Source organism: Macrosteles quadrilineatus, unplaced genomic scaffold, assembly GCF_028750875.1.
Source record: "Macrosteles quadrilineatus isolate MER2022 unplaced genomic scaffold, UCM_ALF_1.0 Scaffold_3__2_contigs__length_128488019, whole genome shotgun sequence".
In the NCBI taxonomy this organism is placed as follows: Eukaryota; Metazoa; Arthropoda; class Insecta; order Hemiptera; family Cicadellidae; genus Macrosteles; species Macrosteles quadrilineatus.
Window position 1 is genome coordinate 24,729,234 of NW_026542596.1, and position 18,776 is coordinate 24,748,009.

Below are 18,776 nucleotides of genomic sequence, written 5' to 3' on the forward strand. Positions count from 1 at the left end.
TTAGGCCTAGTGCATGTAAACGTTGAAATTGTACAGGAACAAAGTTAACATAAGCAAACAGTTGACCGTTACATATTTATTACAAATCTTTAAGAAAAATACTAAAAATAACAGTGGCTAGTTTCCAAAAAATGTGTTACTGAATTTTGTTTTATAAGATTATTCAATTACAATATCTCAAACAAAACCAGTTCAATGTTACACTTGTAAGTTGCTTTTCATTTTTTTATATAACTATTTTAACTAGATGATCACATTGAAACTTAGACCACACAAAACACTTTCCTAACTTCAGACTTAAAATTGCAAAACAACTATAGTTTTTAATAATATTTAGAACAGTTAAAATTAATAGAGAAAACTTTCAAGAGTAGCAGTAAGCAGAACTTCAATGTCCGTTCTTGATCACAATACCGTGATTTCTTACAGGATTGAAGAAGAAGAAGTTGTCATGGGGTTCTCCCTTCTGAGACACTGTTTTGATAACTTCTTGGGCAAGTTCACCTCCGAGGATAGCACAGATAGGACTGATCTGGGAAAATAAATTTGAAAGATACTCGTCAGGAACTTGGTCAACTGCAACCTTAAAACTTTGCATTTCTGATTCCCTAATTTTCTTCAGAGTTTCTAGATCCTCTACTCTTGTTGCTGCTTGAGGATTTCGACCAACATCAGCTCGGAACTTCAACAAAATCTTCAGAAGGAAGAAGGAGACCATATCGGCCAGAGTTCTTTTTGACATATTGGCGATGTTTTTGCACACCTTAAGGCTTTCCTGAAGGGTGGGATAGTGCAAGGTACCCTTTTTGTTTACTGTGACCATCTCAGTATCCTGTAACTTTTGTTTCTTGTTTCCAATTGCTTTGGAAAGTTTTTTGACTGTTTTTATCTCATCCATGTACTCTTGAGTCTGAAGATCAGCAAACATGTAGCCATAAAATCCAAACACATCAGCGCAGAAAAATTTGACATTGGCATTGTGACAAATTTTATTTATACGCAAAAGTTGATCCATGTCACAATCTGTAGCAACCACTACATGGAACTGGGTGAAAAACTCATCTGTCTTACTATCAACACTGTCACTGTCTACTTTCATCTCTACCATTGGATTCAGTCGCTGAGCTCGTTCCAGGGATGCTGCAGCACGGTTGCTGCCTAGTTTCTCTCGTGGAATCAAGAACTGGCTAAATTTCTCCTCCTCAGTAGCATTCTTGTCATCCATAAGAGTAATTGATTTAATGCCTGCTAAGACAATGTTTTTACAGAATTCAGCACCGAGACCCTTCAATCCAATGAGAAGAACAGTGGCAGCTCGCAGTCTCTTCTGAGAGTCGAGGCCCCAAAGTCGGATCTGTCTATCATACAAATCTGCTTCATCTTCTGTCAAGTTGTACTGGTTCGCTTCAACCATATTGAACTGCAACAGATTGTAACAATTTAACAATACTAAATTGGTCTTTTATGAATAAATACCCCTGCCACCGCAAACCTTTGGATTTTCACTAAAATTTTCATTTAAGTTGTCTAATCTATTTCCAAATAAAAAAATAAAAAACATTTAGATCTAACAAGTACTCAGGTTTGCTGCTACAGGGAAGGTAAAAAGTATTTTTGTACCAAAATACGTTAATAATATGAATACAATATCCCCGCCACAGCAAACCTGCAGACTAAGCGAATTTCAACTTGTCTGATTACATTTTTACTAAAATACTTCCATAAATAAGACATATTTATTCCCTATTTAAATAACATCAGATTTAACAAGTGCTTAGGTTTGCTGCTACGGGGACGTCAAAATGAAAAATTAAATCGGTTCAGGGTCCAGGTCTTACCATGAGTACTACAGTAATAGCTACTTCCCTATAGGAAATTCGCTAAAAGGACGACAAAATTAAATTACAAATTAATTAACTTAAAAGTTATAATGCTACTTGTCTTTTTGATAGTAGGCCCTCCTAAAAAGATACGACCAAAGTACGTTTTATCTATGATATAACACAAAAGACATGCAATTTGAAAATCAATTAGGCTATTATCAATCATTGAGAAAGGGACACCACCTAGAATTTTGATCCAACTACGAGTTAAGGATGAGTGTAGAATGGTGTGATATGATCTGTATAGTTTTTCAATTATTATCAATCATTGAGATGGGAACGCAATCTACAATTTCAATCCAAATATGAGTTAAGGATGAGTGTAGAATGGTGTGATATGATCTGTATAGTTTTTCAATTATTATCAATCATTGAGATGGGAACGCAATCTACAATTTCAATCCAAATATGAGTTAAGGATGAGTGTAGAATGGTGTGAGATGATCCGTGTAGTTTTGTTACCAAGCTCAGCTACCAAGGAGTCCAGTCAGCTACTGGCCGCGCCGGACTAAATCAGTATTATCATGATAGCGCAATCTAAATGTTTGATTGTGTATTCGTAACCTTTTTTATGTTTGTGTCGTGTTTGTTTCAATTGTGTTCTTGACGAGTTGCAAGCTTTGAAAATGTTGTCTTCGCAACAAAACATGCGTAAGCTACTGAGCAATTCTTAATCATTGGACTATTTGACGGAGGTAGGTAAAGACCTATTTTTGTCTTAATAAAATAGTCCATGGGCCAGAAACATGAATTTTGACAAGTTCAGCTGTTTCATTAGCCAGGATCATTTATTTTACGCCCAATGATGAGGAACAGCTGGGTCAAGTTTTAAATCCTCAAAAAGCTACTGATTCTGAATATTTTTAACAGCATTAATAGCTATTGATATTAGTGATGAATATTCTGTGTTGTTGGCAATGATCTGAGATTGGTTCATTGCCATTTACAATTACGAAACTCAACAGTAACTTCTTAATTCAAGCATGTATTATATATTCTAGATTAAAAAATCAAAATTCAGACATAAGACCCTAACCAGGGCTGGATTAACCCCAAAACTCAAAGCAAGCAACGCGCCCCTTTTTAAAGTGGGTTGGTAATTCTATGCAATAATTAGGCTAGACTATACCTATGAAAGAGCAAAATAGCCTGTTTCTTTTCAGGAGTCTATCTACTTAAGTTTTGAATTGTTATGACCTTGTCATAGAATGCCGAAAAGAGCATTATTGCTAGTGAGAAAGATATGTTTGTCGACATTTACAACTCGTGGTTTAATGTTGTGCTGTTTGCACTTAGGTTTGGAATGGTTTGTTAACACATCTGAGCTCTTCATCCATGTTATTGCATACAGTAGTTTGTTGAATCACATTAATCATAGCTGTCTCTAGTATAAGGCCGCAGCCTTCGATGTGGCAATGCCACGACTCATCCCCACCCTGGTCCAACTCCTGGTAGCCAGCAGTAAAATGTGCAACATTTCGCCAAAACTGCGCTTATTCACAAAGCTATGAAAATGGAACCAGTTCAATAAGATACATATTAGCATAAAATGTCGCTTACAATGTTTCAGATTGTATTACAAAATACTAATTAATACAGATTTATATAGGTAACTTATATTCACCACTTAATTCCAACCCTGAATATTATGCACAAGTGATATTACATTTGTATAATAAAAACGGAACCATTTTGGAACCTAATGAGTTTATGAAAAATAAATACAGCACTATTACAAATAGGCCTAGGCTTCCCCTGACATTCTTTTAAATTTTATGATGCAAAATATGTAATGTACTGACTTCTCTATTTTCAATCCACGCTGTAAATAAAACATGTAATTGGAATTTCTTCCATTTATTTTGATTTTCTGTTCATTTTGTCGTTATTTCGTCACCAGCATGGCAACCCATAGGGGCCATGTTAATTTTTTTTAATTAAAAATTTTTTTTTTGCTAATTTTTGAGTCTATTTAAATGTTTAAAAGGGATTCTACACATCTACAGGAAAATATTGTTTTAACAGTATGTGTAGATTTCCCCTGCGATGCACACAACAAGCTGAGAAAAAAAGGGTTTAAAGGAACATGCTTGCCTATTAATATATAGATAATACTAGCAGAGCACCCGTCCTTCGTACGGGGTTGGCGTAAGTTTAAATTGCTTATTGCAGTTATACTCAAGCTTTTCGTTTGCAATGAGGGAGGACAAAGTTTGATAAAATTTGCTTCTTTAAATTGACGGTATACTATGGTATTACACATCTACCATAGCCATAATGTTCTACTCTTCACCTAAACAATAAAGAAAAACAAAGTATTACAAATTACAAAAAAATCACAAACTATTCATGACATTAAAAACTTAAACAAAACTGTAAACAATCCTACTTTGACAGTTCTCATTGCGTATCACAGTTGTTTGTTGCTGCTTAGTTCAAATTATAGTTCGGCCGCTTAGAAAACGACCTGCGCGCTAATGCTAAACCAATGCTGGAGGAGGTCGCTTTCTAAGCGGCCAAACTATAGCTGTTTACATAAATGCAAAAAAAATATAGTGCTGCACCCTGTTGGTAAATCTTATAACTTTTATTTGCTTTTGTATATCATAGATTCAAATTTTTTAGTTGAAACAGCGGACTAAATTCGTTAATTCCATTTAAATATGAATACGCATAAGGTTAACATGGGGAACTACAGAGCCACTGGGGCGGGGCCCGAAGGGATTTTTGAGATAAGGATATGCCTATATGTTAATCGGGAATGTGAGCTATCATTATGCCAAATTTCAGCCCAATCCATCCAGTGGTTTATGCGTGATTGACCTTCAAACAAACAAACAAACAAACAAACACACAAACTTTCACATTTATAATATTAGTAGCCTAAGATTATAATTTCAAACTTAAGTGTGAGATATGCAAAGCTGTTTTACATCTTAAATTTTTGTGATTGAATGATCATGTAGAACTGTACTGTGGTAGAAATTAAAGCTATTTCAACACCTATGAATAGTTAATGTATGCAATACATGCATATTAAAATGTACAAAACACAACTGTGCAAGACTTTGAAAACATCTTGCCTCTTTAAAATACTTTAAATTATCAATATCAATAGTGTATTGATTTTTCATTTTGATGATACACAAGTACAAAAACTGTTTGTTCTTACAATATTACTATTGCTATTTTAGGTTAATATTTTGTATCCAATAACTTATTTTTTACGTTTGGTTTTATTAAGGTAGGAAACGTGTATTTTCTTAATCAGAAACGTTACTTAATTAGGTGTAAATGTATTGGCTCTAACCCACTCAACTCGACGTGGACCTTCTAGAGGGAAGTGAAATAATTGTATAGGCCTATACCCCTCAGTTTTTAATGCTTTTGTGTGGTTACTATTGCACCCCGGCAACAACCAAACTTGAGAAGCATTTAATACACTGTCACCACGAATACCATATTGTCTATAATTGTATCAAACAAACGGTTTAATATACAGTATAGCGGGTGATGCACCATAGCAGTGCAAACTAATGGTGGGGGCCAACTGGACTATGCCTCGGGTGCGACGTTGCCAGATTTTGCCCGCCGCGGCCTTATACAATTTCAGGTAATCTATAAGTATAAAAGAGGATGTTTGTATATATATATATTTGGCAGTGATAAACTCAGACACCGCTGAACCGATTGCCACGAAACGTGGTACATACGTGTGGAATTTCATGGAAAAGGTTTATACACCATCAATTTTGTGATCTGTCCAATCGGCTCCGCCCCAGTGGCTCTGGAGTTTCCCATTTTAACCTTATGAGAAATGGAATTAATGAATCTTAACAGCTGTTTCAATTAAACAAGTTGGTTCTGTTCTATGATGTTCAATAGCATTAAAGTTACAAGGATTACCAACAGGGTGCAGCACTATTATTTCTTTTACATTTATGACAACAGCTAATTTGCAACCAAAAGGTGAGTGAGCATAACAAACGAACTTCAACCTGGAGGCGAGTTAGCGTAGTGAACGAGCTAGCCTGAAGGCAAGTGAGCGTAGGGAACAAGCTAACCTGAAAGCAAGTGAGCGCAGCAAACGAGTTTTGACCAACCTAAAGGTGAGTGAGCGTAGCGAACGAAATTCAACCAGGATGTGATATAGCCATGGGAACGAGATCATCTTGAAAATACTGTCATTAATAACCATGAATGAAAATAACCATTAATAATTAAGCTAGCATAACCTAGCATTAATATAAGAGCAATAATAAAGAATCGGTTATCCTTTGTATTATATGTGTTTCATTAGTTGTCATACGTATTTTAATTTAGTTATAAGCACTTCATATACAATAAGACAATTAAACGTTACGGTACTTAAATTATAAATAGTCAAAGGCAAGACAACATCTGCCGGGTTCAGCTAGTTTCAGGTTAAAACTGTAAATCATTGTGAAATGTTTCAAACCTTTTAAAAATACCGTAGGCTATAAAAAAAACTGGTAATTATATCGACCTCCGGACCATCTCGAAATAAATTTTTTTTTTCAATATGGTCGTAATTACACGCTGATTTAAAAAATTATTGTTGTTTTTCCCTGAAAATCGGAAAAAATTGTTTTTTCTCAAAACCCATGTTGTTACTACTCAAATGGTGCGTAATTTCATCATGAACAAGAATATCTAATTTTTATTACGACCTGAAAAGCGGGCCATGTTTAATAACAAAGGTGTGAGTAGCCTATTCATTAGCTGAGCATTAGGTTAAGTAAGGTTAAGTTAGGTTAGGTTAGGTTAAGTTAGGTTAGGTGAAGTAGGTTAGTTTTACTTACAATATTCATGTTATTGATAAACTAACCTAACCTATTTTAGGCTTTATTTCAGGTTAGGATCGGTTAGGTTAGGTTAGTACGTTAGTTTATCATTATCATGAGTATTGTAAGTAAACTAACCTAACCTAGCCTAACTTAACCTAAAAAATACCCTTTGATTGCCTCTCACCAGAATTTCTCGCGTAGCCTCAACCGTCTCGCTAAGAGACGCTCGGCACTCAAGCTACGACAATGGCGCGTCTCGGCAGCGGCGCTTGAAGGGTTAATCTAACCTAACTTAACCTAACCAATCCTAACCTAAAATAAAGCCCGCATTCCACGATGGCTTAGAGTCACCCGCAATGCTAGCGCTATGCGGCAGTATATGAGTAGCCAGCGGCCCGCTTTTCCAGTGATATTTTAATAGCAATGCGATCGTAATAAAAATTGCATATTCTTGTTCAGGATGAAATTCCCCACCATTTGAATACCCACAACATGGTAGGCTAACTTATATAAAAAAAATGTTTTCCGCGAAAAACGACAACCATTTTTAAAATCAGCGTGAGATCTCGACCATTTAAAAAAAAATTGTAGTTTTGTGATAAAAGAGGAGGTCGATATAAGTTAAGTTAATTAGGTACCAAAAAACCATAAGTTTGTGTTTTCCTGAATACTGATGGATTTTAGGTTTGAGTCCGTTTGTGAGGTGTTAATCTTATGGACTTGGTAGGCCTATGATTTTAAAATTCAGTTTCATTGCCCCAGGATTGTGTTAATATGACAAATAATAGTTAAACATACCTCATCAGACAACTATTAAGATGTAGTAATTGCTACATAAGTTTCGGCAGCTATTTAAGCCTCTGCACTAGCCAGGCAAACAAAAAGATCCACTTGTTGTGTCGTCAGAATAAATAAACACATAGGATACGCGTTCGGTGACCGGACGTGGATTAGGCGTCTGGCAGTGACGTCACCGGGTTCTGGGGGCCCAGAACGCCATTAACTTACCACATCAATACGATATAACTTAAAACCATCGGTGTTAGTGGTGTAGTGGATAGTTTGCTCGGCTGATATGCAAGAGGTCCCTGGTTCGAATCCCACCATAAACTCCTTTAACCTTTATTTTAGTCAAACATTTTGTTTTGAATGCCATTTCTTCTGAACTGTACATCTTTTGTGAGGATTTTTGGCATTTATAATTTTATTTTATGAACAGAATTTAACCTTCATTTGATTTTTTTCATCATCAGCAAGTTTGGTTGGTTAGATTAGGTTATGACAGTAACTGCTGGACGCCTAAGCAATTTTTAGATGTCTACTTACAGCATTTTTCACGCTGAATCCAAAAATGCTATCAGTTTTTGTCGGAGAGATTCATAAGTGGCCGTAAAACGAAGGTTAATATTACGAATCTATGATTCTTTGAGCTATACTGATGGTAATATGGCGTGGTCTGGATAGGTCGGTATGTGGACTGTGGACTGAGTGAGCAGGAGAGCAAAATGCTTTCTATATCATTATTTCATTGTGTTTCACCTACTATTTAATTGTGCAAAAACAGTCTGGAAGTAGCATAAATTAATGTGTCGGTTCATTATAACCTAACCTTTACCTTCCTAATCTAACCTCACTTCAAAACACTTAATACAGTCACGAATCCGCATAAAGTCCGACCTATCTTCCTCACATGCCTTTTCTGACATAAAATGTGATTTAAACATTAATATTAAGGTTGGGTTGGGTTAGGTTAGGTTAGGTTAGATTAGATTAGATTATGTAACGTCATTTATTAGTTGCTGATAGCCTACATTAAATTATGCACTGTGGCACGTTTTCACTTTTAGACACAATGGGATTAGGTACTAAGGGATTATGCACTATGGCACGTTCATTAGCAGACGTTGAGGCATTAGTCAATGGTTGAGAATTGGAATGAGGACGATGATCAAGTCGGCAGTGGCATAGCTTCTAGGCTATTACTTACTGATATTTTACGTACGAATAAATTCTATTTTTTTTATAATTTATGTTCACGTGATTATTAGTTTATGTAGGCCCTATCATAGTTGATTTATTGTATTTTCTAAACAGCACCAAAGTCCATTTTACTTTAAAAATCTAGTTATTGCATATTGTAACTCTGATTTTGCTCTCATGGCGCCGTGTGTGGTTTTGTCTATTTAGTTTTGAATGTAAACAACTGACAGCTGTTTCCACTCCACAAACCTTCCACCCCTTTTAGTGTAAGTCGCCACTAGAACTTGGACTCGTCCATACAACAAATATGTTGATAAATCAACAAAAATTAAGCTTAATATTACAATTATTTAACTGTACAACCACTTAGGAATCTCTCCGACAAAAACTTAAGGCATTTTTGGATTCAGCGTGAAAAATACTGTAAGTAGACATACGGTATAAAAATTACAAGATATTTCATTGTAGATAGGCTAGGCCTATATCAAATAATTAGCCACACAATTTACACAAAACATAAAAAACTAGCCTAAGTGATAGGCCTATCAACTACCTACTCGCACTGCCGTGGACATGGCAGGAGGAAGCAGACTGAAGACTGAATGTTATGTTGTGATGTGACTTTATTTCCCAAAAAATTTATGGGAAACGAAAGTAACAAGTAGGCTAAATACTTTAAGTTAATAGGCCTAGGCTACTTTTAGTGGATTAGTCCTAACTATTAAAAGTTTATATAGGCCTACATACAGCAGATCTAGGCCTATGGAACAATAACTATTCTCTTAAGCGGTCTCTTCCCATTGCTCTCTTCCTCTTCCCATTACGAAGCACAGGTATGGACGGTAAGCCTATGGTGTGGTCACAGAGCATTATGGTTCTCGACATAATTTCCAGTTATTTTTGAAGAAAGTTGTAGTTTTGGTGTCAAAGAACAGTTTAAAGTTTTTTTTTTATTTATTTAACCCTCCGAGTGTCATGCGTCGCTGCAGCGACGCGTAACGCACTTTGTATAGTGTCGTGCGTCGCTGCAGCGACTCGCGAACACTGTTTACGGCGAAGGCTCTATGACTAACTGAATCGGACTGTACTGGATTGAGTTAGGTATCGTTCTGTCCGTAATATTCTAAGCTTTCTGCAGAGGTCTGTCTCTAAGCACTATTCATTTTAGTTCCGAAAATATTGTAGCAGACAGCTGACTGAGCTGACGTGCGTGTATTTGTAAACAGCTAGGTTACCCTCGGACCGATGACTGATGTGTTTTATTACGTTTATCATTGTTTTAGTGTTAAAAATCAAAAGTAGTGATATACGTGGTGCATTATAAGAAGATTTAAGTGGTTTTGAAGTGCTGGTTGATGATCCTGAAGAAGTAGGTAGTGATATTGATGTAAATTATCAGCCAGATTCCTAGCTATGGTTGGGCTATGCATTCTTAGCTAAACGCTAGGTAAAACTGAGTTTTTACTACTTATGTTATTTTGACTTTTTTTTACTTTATTTACCTAAATTAGACTATTTTGAGCACTTTTTACATTTAACACTTTTGGGGGAAACGCCATTTTCATCCTCAAAATCGCGTTTAAAGTTTGCCAAAAATTATCACAATAAGGCCATATATGGCCATTATGGTGGTAGGTAAATTAAAATTACGTTCATAGATTGTGTTCCAAAAGAACAAAATAAATATTGGCAGCCTTGAGTGGTGTATTTTTTAATCTGGACTGTTTTTAACCTTCCCAAAACATTTCCACGATCCTTATAAACGGTAAAATACCTTTAAAACATTTTTTTAAGAAGCTGAAATCACTGAAAATTGAGAAAATATATGGAACTACTTTCTCTAACGCTTTGGCAAGGAACAAGGAGCGGAGGGATATGCCGGTGACTACTTACTCTCGGGCTCTAAAAATGTTACCAGCTGATTAGAAATAATGATTTAATAAGCGATATATCGAACAACATCCAAATCGATATTTAATCCGATAATACCTCGCAGGTATTATAACCTCTACTCTACTACATCCACTTCACGGTAAGGGTACAGTAATGCAAGTACAAATGAAATGTCAACGAAAAAACAACAGTTAACTTATAAAGCTAATGAAACACATAGGGGAATTGACCAATGATCTTATTTGAGCAGGTCGGGATTTATGAGGATTCCTGGCTTAAATTAAGTGTTTTAAAGTAAGGTTAGATTTGGAAAGTAAAGTGTGGGTTATAGGTAATCGGGTTGTTTATTTCGTGTTACACCACATTGTTATTTATATCTGGAGTAGGCCTAGTTGGTTAGACAAAAAGGAAACGATTTGAAAATGCTTTAAAGAACTTAATGTAGTCACGAATCGTCAGAAAACCCGACCTGTCTTCAACACATGCCTTTTATCTTGTAAGACTATAATTTATGAAACCATACAGCATGTTTGGTTAGGTTAGGTTAGGCCTAGTTAAGAACAGTTCCGTCAAATTAATTATAGCTTAACCTAACCAAATGAAACTATCGAATTGAAAATATTGAATAATAATCAATATTTTTAAATATATCTATTATAAAATTAAACTATCATAACCTAACCTAACCAACCATACTTGCTGATGGTGAAAAAATCGCATAAAGGTTTACTAATCGAATTGATAGTTTCAATCGATATTAGTAAAGCCCAGTTAAGAAACTGTACCCGCCTGGCTCACCAAAGAAGATGTTCTCTATAATAGGAATTTCGTCACATTATGGAGATATAGAGATGGACTGGTGGACTAATTACATGTAGTTCTTATTTAGGCATGTCAGGGTGGTAGGTCGTGCTGTATGTGAATTGGTGACTGCATTAAGTGTTTTGAAGTTAGGTTAGATTAGGAAGGTAAAGTTTAGGTTATAATGTATCGAGTTGTTAGTTTATGTTGCCTGCAGACTGTTTTTGTAAAATTAAAATCCTGAGAAAAACACTTCAAATTACTATTTCAAAAATGCTTGCATTTTTGAAATAGTAATTTGAAGTGTTTTTCGCCAAATTTTAATTTTACAAAAACAGTCTGCAGGCAACATAAACTAACAACTCGATACATTATAACCTAAACTTTAACTTACCTAATCTAACCTACCTTCAAAGGACTTAATGCAGTCACCAAATCACATACAGCACGACCTATCACCCTGACATGCCTTTTCTGACATCAAAAGGAGTTTGCTTACACATTCTAGAGGTTTGGTTAGGTTAGGTTAGTTTAGAACAGTTCCGTCAAATTAATTATAAATTAACCTAACGTAACGTATTATAGCCTATAAGCCTGCTCGCCAAAGAAGAATACACCCAGATTTATGTAACCATACAGCAGGTTTGGTTAGGTTAGGTTAGTTCAGAACAGTTCCGTCAAATTAATTATAACCTAATGTAACCTAACCTAACCAACCTAACTAAACGTAGTATATAAGCCTGCTTGCCAAAGAAGAATACACCCAGATTGCCAGATTTATGTAACCATACATCAGGTTTGGTTAGGTTAGGTTAGTTCAGAACAGTTCCGTCAAATTAATTATAACCTAATGTAACCTAACCTAACCAACCTAACCAAACGTAGTATATAATCCTGCTAGCCAAAGAAGAATACACCCAGATGGCCAGATTTATGAAACCATACAGCAGGTTTGGTTAGGTTAGGTTAGTTCAGAACAGTTCCGTCAAATTAATTATAACTTAACCTTATCTTACATAACCAAACGTAGTTTAAAAGACTAGGCCTACTCACCAAACAAGACGACACCCAGATGGCAAGATACACTTTAATATGGTCCAAATAGTTCAAAAGGGAAGAAAATATTTACACTATGTACAATGGTTTTGGGAGTTTACTTCAATATAGTTCAAAAGTGAAGCAAATATTTACATTATGTACACGGGGGTTTACTTCAATATAGTTCAAATAGTTCAAAAGGGAAGAAAATATTTACACTATGTACAAAGGTTTTGGGGGTTTACTTCAATATAGTTCAAATAGTTCAAAAGGGAAGAAAATATTTACACTATGTACAAAGGTTTTGGGGGTTTACTGAGGTGGAGGGTAGAGCTGAGCAGCTGCACGGAAAAATTCGTGCAGTCTGATCTTGTAGGGGTATTTGACCTTGAACATGTACTCAGCCAAATAACCGATGAAATGGGTTTTTCTCACACCAAATCTGGGCGTTGTATGGCGCACATCTCTCCACTGACGCTCTATTGTGTTTGTGTGCGCACCAGATTGAGGGTCCACAAAATTAACGGAATGGTTAACCGTCAAATGGTTGAAACCATTGTGTTGGAGGCAATTATAGGCACGCCAACAATCGATGATAATGGTCGTGCCAGGGATAATCCATTCTTGTATGATTGCCAAGAGCGTGTCGGCATCTCTTGTGTCTACCGGTACTAAAAAACTACGCCCTGACCCGCGCTCTACACCTCCGAATACCCATTGTCCCTCCACAACTCTACCGCGATTGTATTTTCGTTTGCCGAATTTGGCCTCATCAATCTTTACGATTTTATCCGGCCCTCCGATCATGGCCGAGTTTCTTTGAGAATGGTCAATAAAGACCTCGCGGCAGAAGGAATACCAATCGACCACGAAGTGGTCGGATACCCCTAGTTCTTCCCTAATCAAATAGTGTCGTGGGGGTTTTAAAAGAAGCAGGAACGCCACCAGCTGAACATACTTCTCTAGAGGGAGATGGGATCTTTCTAGGAAGGTTCCCTTCCGCGCACTTAAGAAAAAATTGCATCTCCGTATTCCTTTCTTAGGATCACGTCGGCTTTTCTGGCACCGGTACCGTAAATTTATTCTGTCCAACACGCATACTCTACCACAGTTTGGACAATTTACGGATCGGTGGAAAATTCCATGGTCCAACAAAAACCTCACCACCCGGTCATAATCCCACGCACCCGTCTCCAACAAACTAATTTCGCAACTTTCACATAAATTTGCATCGCAATTTTCACAAAAATTTGCATCAGCTTCTTCCACCATTTTGCTCACAACTAAAAGGTAAACAACTTTCTCCAACAATACTCCCATAATATCACACTAATACCGCAACACATGGTGGAAGGAAGCAACAATACTACGCTAATATCGATCAAACTATCGATTAGATTAGTAAACATTAATTCGATTTGTTCATAATCAGCGAGTGTGGTTAGTCATGTTAAGTTATGACAGTTTTATTTTATAATTAAAATAGTTAATAATAGATATTATTAATCGATATTTCCAATCGATATCTTTAATCATTGGCTTAGCTCAATTAAGAAACTGTACCTTACTCCCCTCCTCTAAGCTCTTGGACTCGTCCTTCTGCTGACCAGACCAGAAATGAAATGTCAAAAAATGGCTTGTTAACCTCGTCCCGCTATCAATTTTAGCAAACTTTAAACGCGATTTTGAGGGTGAAAACGGCGTTTCCCCCAAAAGTGTTAAATGTAAAAAGTGCTCGAAATAGTCTAATTTAGGTAAATAAAGTAAAAAAAAGTCAAAATAACATAAGTAGTAAAAACTCAGTTTTACCAAACGCTATGTACTGAAATCTGTTTTTTGCCCATAACTTTTTTATTTGCAAATCTACTTCCTTATATTATTATAGATTTGTAATCCTCATAAAATTTAGAACAAAGTGGCTATTTTCAAATATTTATAGGCCTATAATTTATACAATTTCATTGAGCGCAAACTTATTTTTTTTTGAAAATTTTCGAAATTATACATTTTTTTACCTAAAAATTTTTTTTTTTTTTTAAATCTTCCTTATGTTTTATATATAATATTGAAGCCCAAGATTTTCCAAACAAAATGGTATATAGAACAGTATAATTAACATTGTTTTTAAGCTTCTCAGATCAGTTTTAATAAAACCTTGCAAATGAGCAAAAAATAGGCTGACATTAAGGCCAAAACACGTGACACTCGGAGGGTTAAGGTGGATCGGGCATCCAAAACAATAACAAATCAAATCAACTTGACCAGTATGGTAGGCCTAGGCCTATTTTTATGCCCAATTTCAAAATGTCAAGTTTACTTCCAATTTGGACTACACACAACACACAGTTAAGAAAGATGAAATAAACTTAATATGCTAAGTTGACTCTAAGTTAAATATTTCTATTAAAATAGCCAAAATAATAGCCTCACCTTCGTCACTCACCGAGTCGCCGGTTTGGTTGTTTGGTTTCGTGTTTCGTTTTTCGTTATCGTTTGTTTCTTTCTGTTTGTTTGCGCTTTGCTTTGCTTGCTTTTTGTAGTGAGAGTGAGTGAGTAAGTGTAGTGTAGTGGTAGTGTTTGATCGGTCGCTTGCTTGCATTGCACTTTTTTTCCTCCAGTTTGCTCAGCAGGCTTCGGTTAGTAGACCAGTCAGCTTCGATGTACACTGAGTTGTGGTTGCTTGTTGCTTCCAATTATTCATCCTGCAATTAAGGCTTTTGCTAGTTTACATAGATTTGTTATTGAACATAAATGTGCACAATCAATGATTCCTGTTGAGTTTGTTTGTATTTTTGTTTTCATTTCCATCCTACTGAGTTTTAATTGTATGTGAACCATGGTTTTGTTGGCAATCTTTCCTGTAATTTTTTATACCATCACCCTTTAGTGGTTTGTAAAATTAAATCATTGTAGAATTCTCTATTGACTTTCTTTCTAAATATCTTGTATACTTACTTACTTGTATACTTGTGTTGATCCCACTAGTAGCTTTCCAGCCGTGGTCGTCAAAATTGTTTAATTTTCAGGTAGGGCCTATCTTCTCTTAATTCTTCCAAAAATTCTTCCAGCTTGTAATAGGCCTTTTCTATTAAATAATTTTTGAGGTTTTTCTTGAATACATTTTTGTCTTGGCAGCTTCTTATTTTTTCCGGCAATTTATTATATATCTTACTTGCAGTGTGATGTGGTCCAGCTGTCACTAATGATGTTCGGTGACAATTCAGGTGTATATGGTTTTGTTGCCTGGTGTTGTAATTATGTACTTCGTGGTTGCGTTTGAAGACTTCCGGAAATTTCCATTTCATCATAGCTGATTCCAATATATAAACGGAGGTAAGGGTGGGAACTTTAAGATTAATAAAAAGTGGTCTGCAATGTTCTAAAAAATGGGTTTTACAAATTATTCTAATAATTCTCTTCTGCAGTAGAAAGACTCTGTTTGCTTCACTGCTGTTGCCCCAAAGTACGATGCCATAACTCAATACGCTATGAAAGCAGCCATAATAAACTTTCATCAGGATATGATGATCCACTATGTTTTGTATTCTGCGCATAAGACAACATACTACCACAAGTCTTGAGGTTATATGATCAATGTGGATATTCCATCTAAGGTTATTGCTTATTTTGATTCCAAGATAGTTTACGTTATCATTTATTTTTAAGTTTTGATTTTTTAATTTTAAGAGAGGGCTATGGTCAGGTGCCTTTGTGTTGAAAAAATTTAAAACTGATGTTTTGTTTTCATTTAGTACTAATTTGTTGTCGTTGCACCAGACTTGTAGTCTGAGAAGGAGATGTGTATGTCTACAACATCTCCATTCCATTACTAATAGCTTCTCTTGATAATCTGTCAGCTGTTTTATTTGGTAAAATACCATGAATTGTATTTTTCAGTTGGGAAATAAACATCATTTCATTTTTGTTAGTAATGTCTGAATGTCCTGGAACCCAGAAGTGCATAGCACTTCGGGCTTTAATTCAGATAATATTTTGTTGACAACTTCATTTGAATGCTTATAAGACCTTTGACAGATTTTAAATATTGCAGATTGCGAATCTGAAAAAATAACAATGTTTTCTTCATTTTGAGAGAATTTTTACAAAATGTGATGCCTTTGGAAAATGGAGATAGCGTATAGTTCTACGCTATGATTAGTCATATACTCTTATTGCAACTTATATTTTATGTCCAGTTTTATATTGTGAATAGGGGAACCAGTCCCATCGGTAGTTTTTAAGCCATCTGTAAAAAATTGTACTGCACAATCTTGTATAAAATTGTGTACTTTTTCCTGTCACGCGTGCTCATTAACCATTATTTATAGATTTGCCTACAGCTTCGTAATTTATGGGACTGTCTCAATGATACAGAGTATTGTACACATTGAATATTACCATTAGAATAGCTCAAAGTTGATGTGATGGGCCTAGGAAAAAGATTGTGCACTTTTTTCCTATCGCGAGTTCCTATCACCAGGGGTTATATTATCTGTGCTATCACCCATATATATTTGACCATATAGCTGCGTAATTTACGGGACTGTTTCAATCATAATTATACTGATTATTCTAAACATTGTATATTACCATTAGATGATTAGAATAGCTCAAAGTTGATGTGATGGGTTTAGGAAAAGATTAAGCACTTATTTTGGGAGTTTTAATTGAACGTGTCTTGTTCAGCCATAGCTATACGTATAATGTACAATACTTCCTCAAATATGCCTATTACAATACATGAATTAAATATTTCATCACGTGTATACACGTTTTATCAAGGTATTGTTGACATTATATACATGTAAAACATCATTATGCCATTTGGCACAGTATCACGGCCGCCTTTAACTACGTGACAGTGTTGTCAACATCCGTTTCAATCGCGGATTACTCCTCTCATAATGCGCAGGCGCGAGTAAACTGTTCCGTGGAGCTGTGACATATCAGATATCAGATCTATCTGTTACAACGTTTAACTTACAATGAATTGAATCATTGACTATATATACCTGTAGGTATAGTCAATGATTGAATACAGCACACAGGAGGTTGTAAGTTGTGTTGTAACCTAATGGTTACAACACAACTTACAACCTCCTAACCAACTATAGTCAAGGCCCCACTAGAAAAAACAGGCCATGCTGCAGCACGGGCAGCGCAACTCTACGTCACAGTGGTGGATGGTTGTACCATAGACTAACCAAGTATGTTTAATCTATGGTTGTACCAAGGATTTACAGTCAACGGTTGTACTAAACTCTTACCATTAAAATCTTAAAAACAGCCAGCTTGTTTATTTACCTAAAACATATGGGAATGGTGATGGAAATACCATAGACTTACTATAGTCCGCGCTTTGCTTTTACCATTGACTATTGGATGCAGAAGACTTAAGTCTACTTTCTCGTTCTTGCTCATCCGTTTGTTTATTTTTACCCTAGTGCCTAGACCTATCTCAAAATATGTAAACTAATATTATGTAAGTTAAGTTATGCTAGTTAAGTATTTACAAATTAATTGATACTTAAGTTATTTTATAGTTTTGTGCTGAAACTATAAGCACTCAATCACTTCACGCTGTATGTTCGTCAGGCATGAATAAAGTAGTTTATGTCTCATGTTTATCAAATGTACTAGTGATTATGGTAAAGCTTTTGGAATAATAAAAAGGAATGTGAGAAGTTAGGTTCCTTTGTAACACAGAGATGAAGTTGGCCTGACCTATAAGGTGGTTTCAGTCTAGCTGTTAATTTAAGAATATAAGTATGTTTACTCCGTGTTTTGACTGCATCTATGTTACCTTCTTACGTAACGGATACAAATGGCCGAGTGGAATTGGATTTTTCCAATTGCCTTACCTGTGTCATCATCTTGTATTAATATGGGTTGGTTAGGTTAAAAGTAGACATATAGTTACAACCTGTCCTGTGTGCTACATTCAATTCCTTGTAAACGTAAACGTTGTAACAGATAAATCTGATATATGTCACAGTTCCACAGAACGGTTTACTCGCGCATGCGCATTTCAGAGGAGTAATCCGCGATTGAAACGGATGTGTATTGTCTAAGAATAAATAAACACTATATTACTTCATCTATGAATGGTATTGTCATTGAATTTTTTCCGGCATCCCTGCAAAACACCGCAGGCGTACCAACCCGTATCTATTACAATTCGAAAAAAGCGCCGCTAACCCGCTAACGCTAACAGGCTTCCAGGCTAACAGGCAGGTGTGCGTTGTGTGAAACAGTGAAAATGACGGTATTTTTTTAAACATTAGAATATTCATATTTTTTTTATATCATTAACAACTAGTCGAAGTTTCCCATTCAATGTTTACTCTAAATCTAATAGTTTCTGAGATACCAA

At 35.7% G+C, this 18,776-nt stretch overlaps 1 protein-coding gene across 3 annotated transcripts in view; it reads right to left on the reverse strand.

Annotated features, from left to right (window-relative positions):
• Window positions 1-61: 61 nt before the first annotated feature.
• LOC128988369 (SUMO-activating enzyme subunit 1) overlaps window positions 62-18,776 on the reverse strand; it is a 162,603-nt gene continuing 143,888 nt past the window's right edge. Inside the window, exons 2-3 of one of the 3 annotated variants that reach the window (XM_054409609.1) lie at window positions 14,834-14,864; window positions 62-1,420 (exon numbers count right to left, since the gene is read on the reverse strand). In XM_054409609.1, coding sequence (XP_054265584.1) covers window positions 389-1,414 — 1,026 coding nt within the window. In that variant the 5' untranslated portion in view covers window positions 1,415-1,420; window positions 14,834-14,864 and the 3' untranslated portion in view covers window positions 62-388. The other 2 variants (XM_054409611.1, XM_054409610.1) reach the window with 2 other exon arrangements.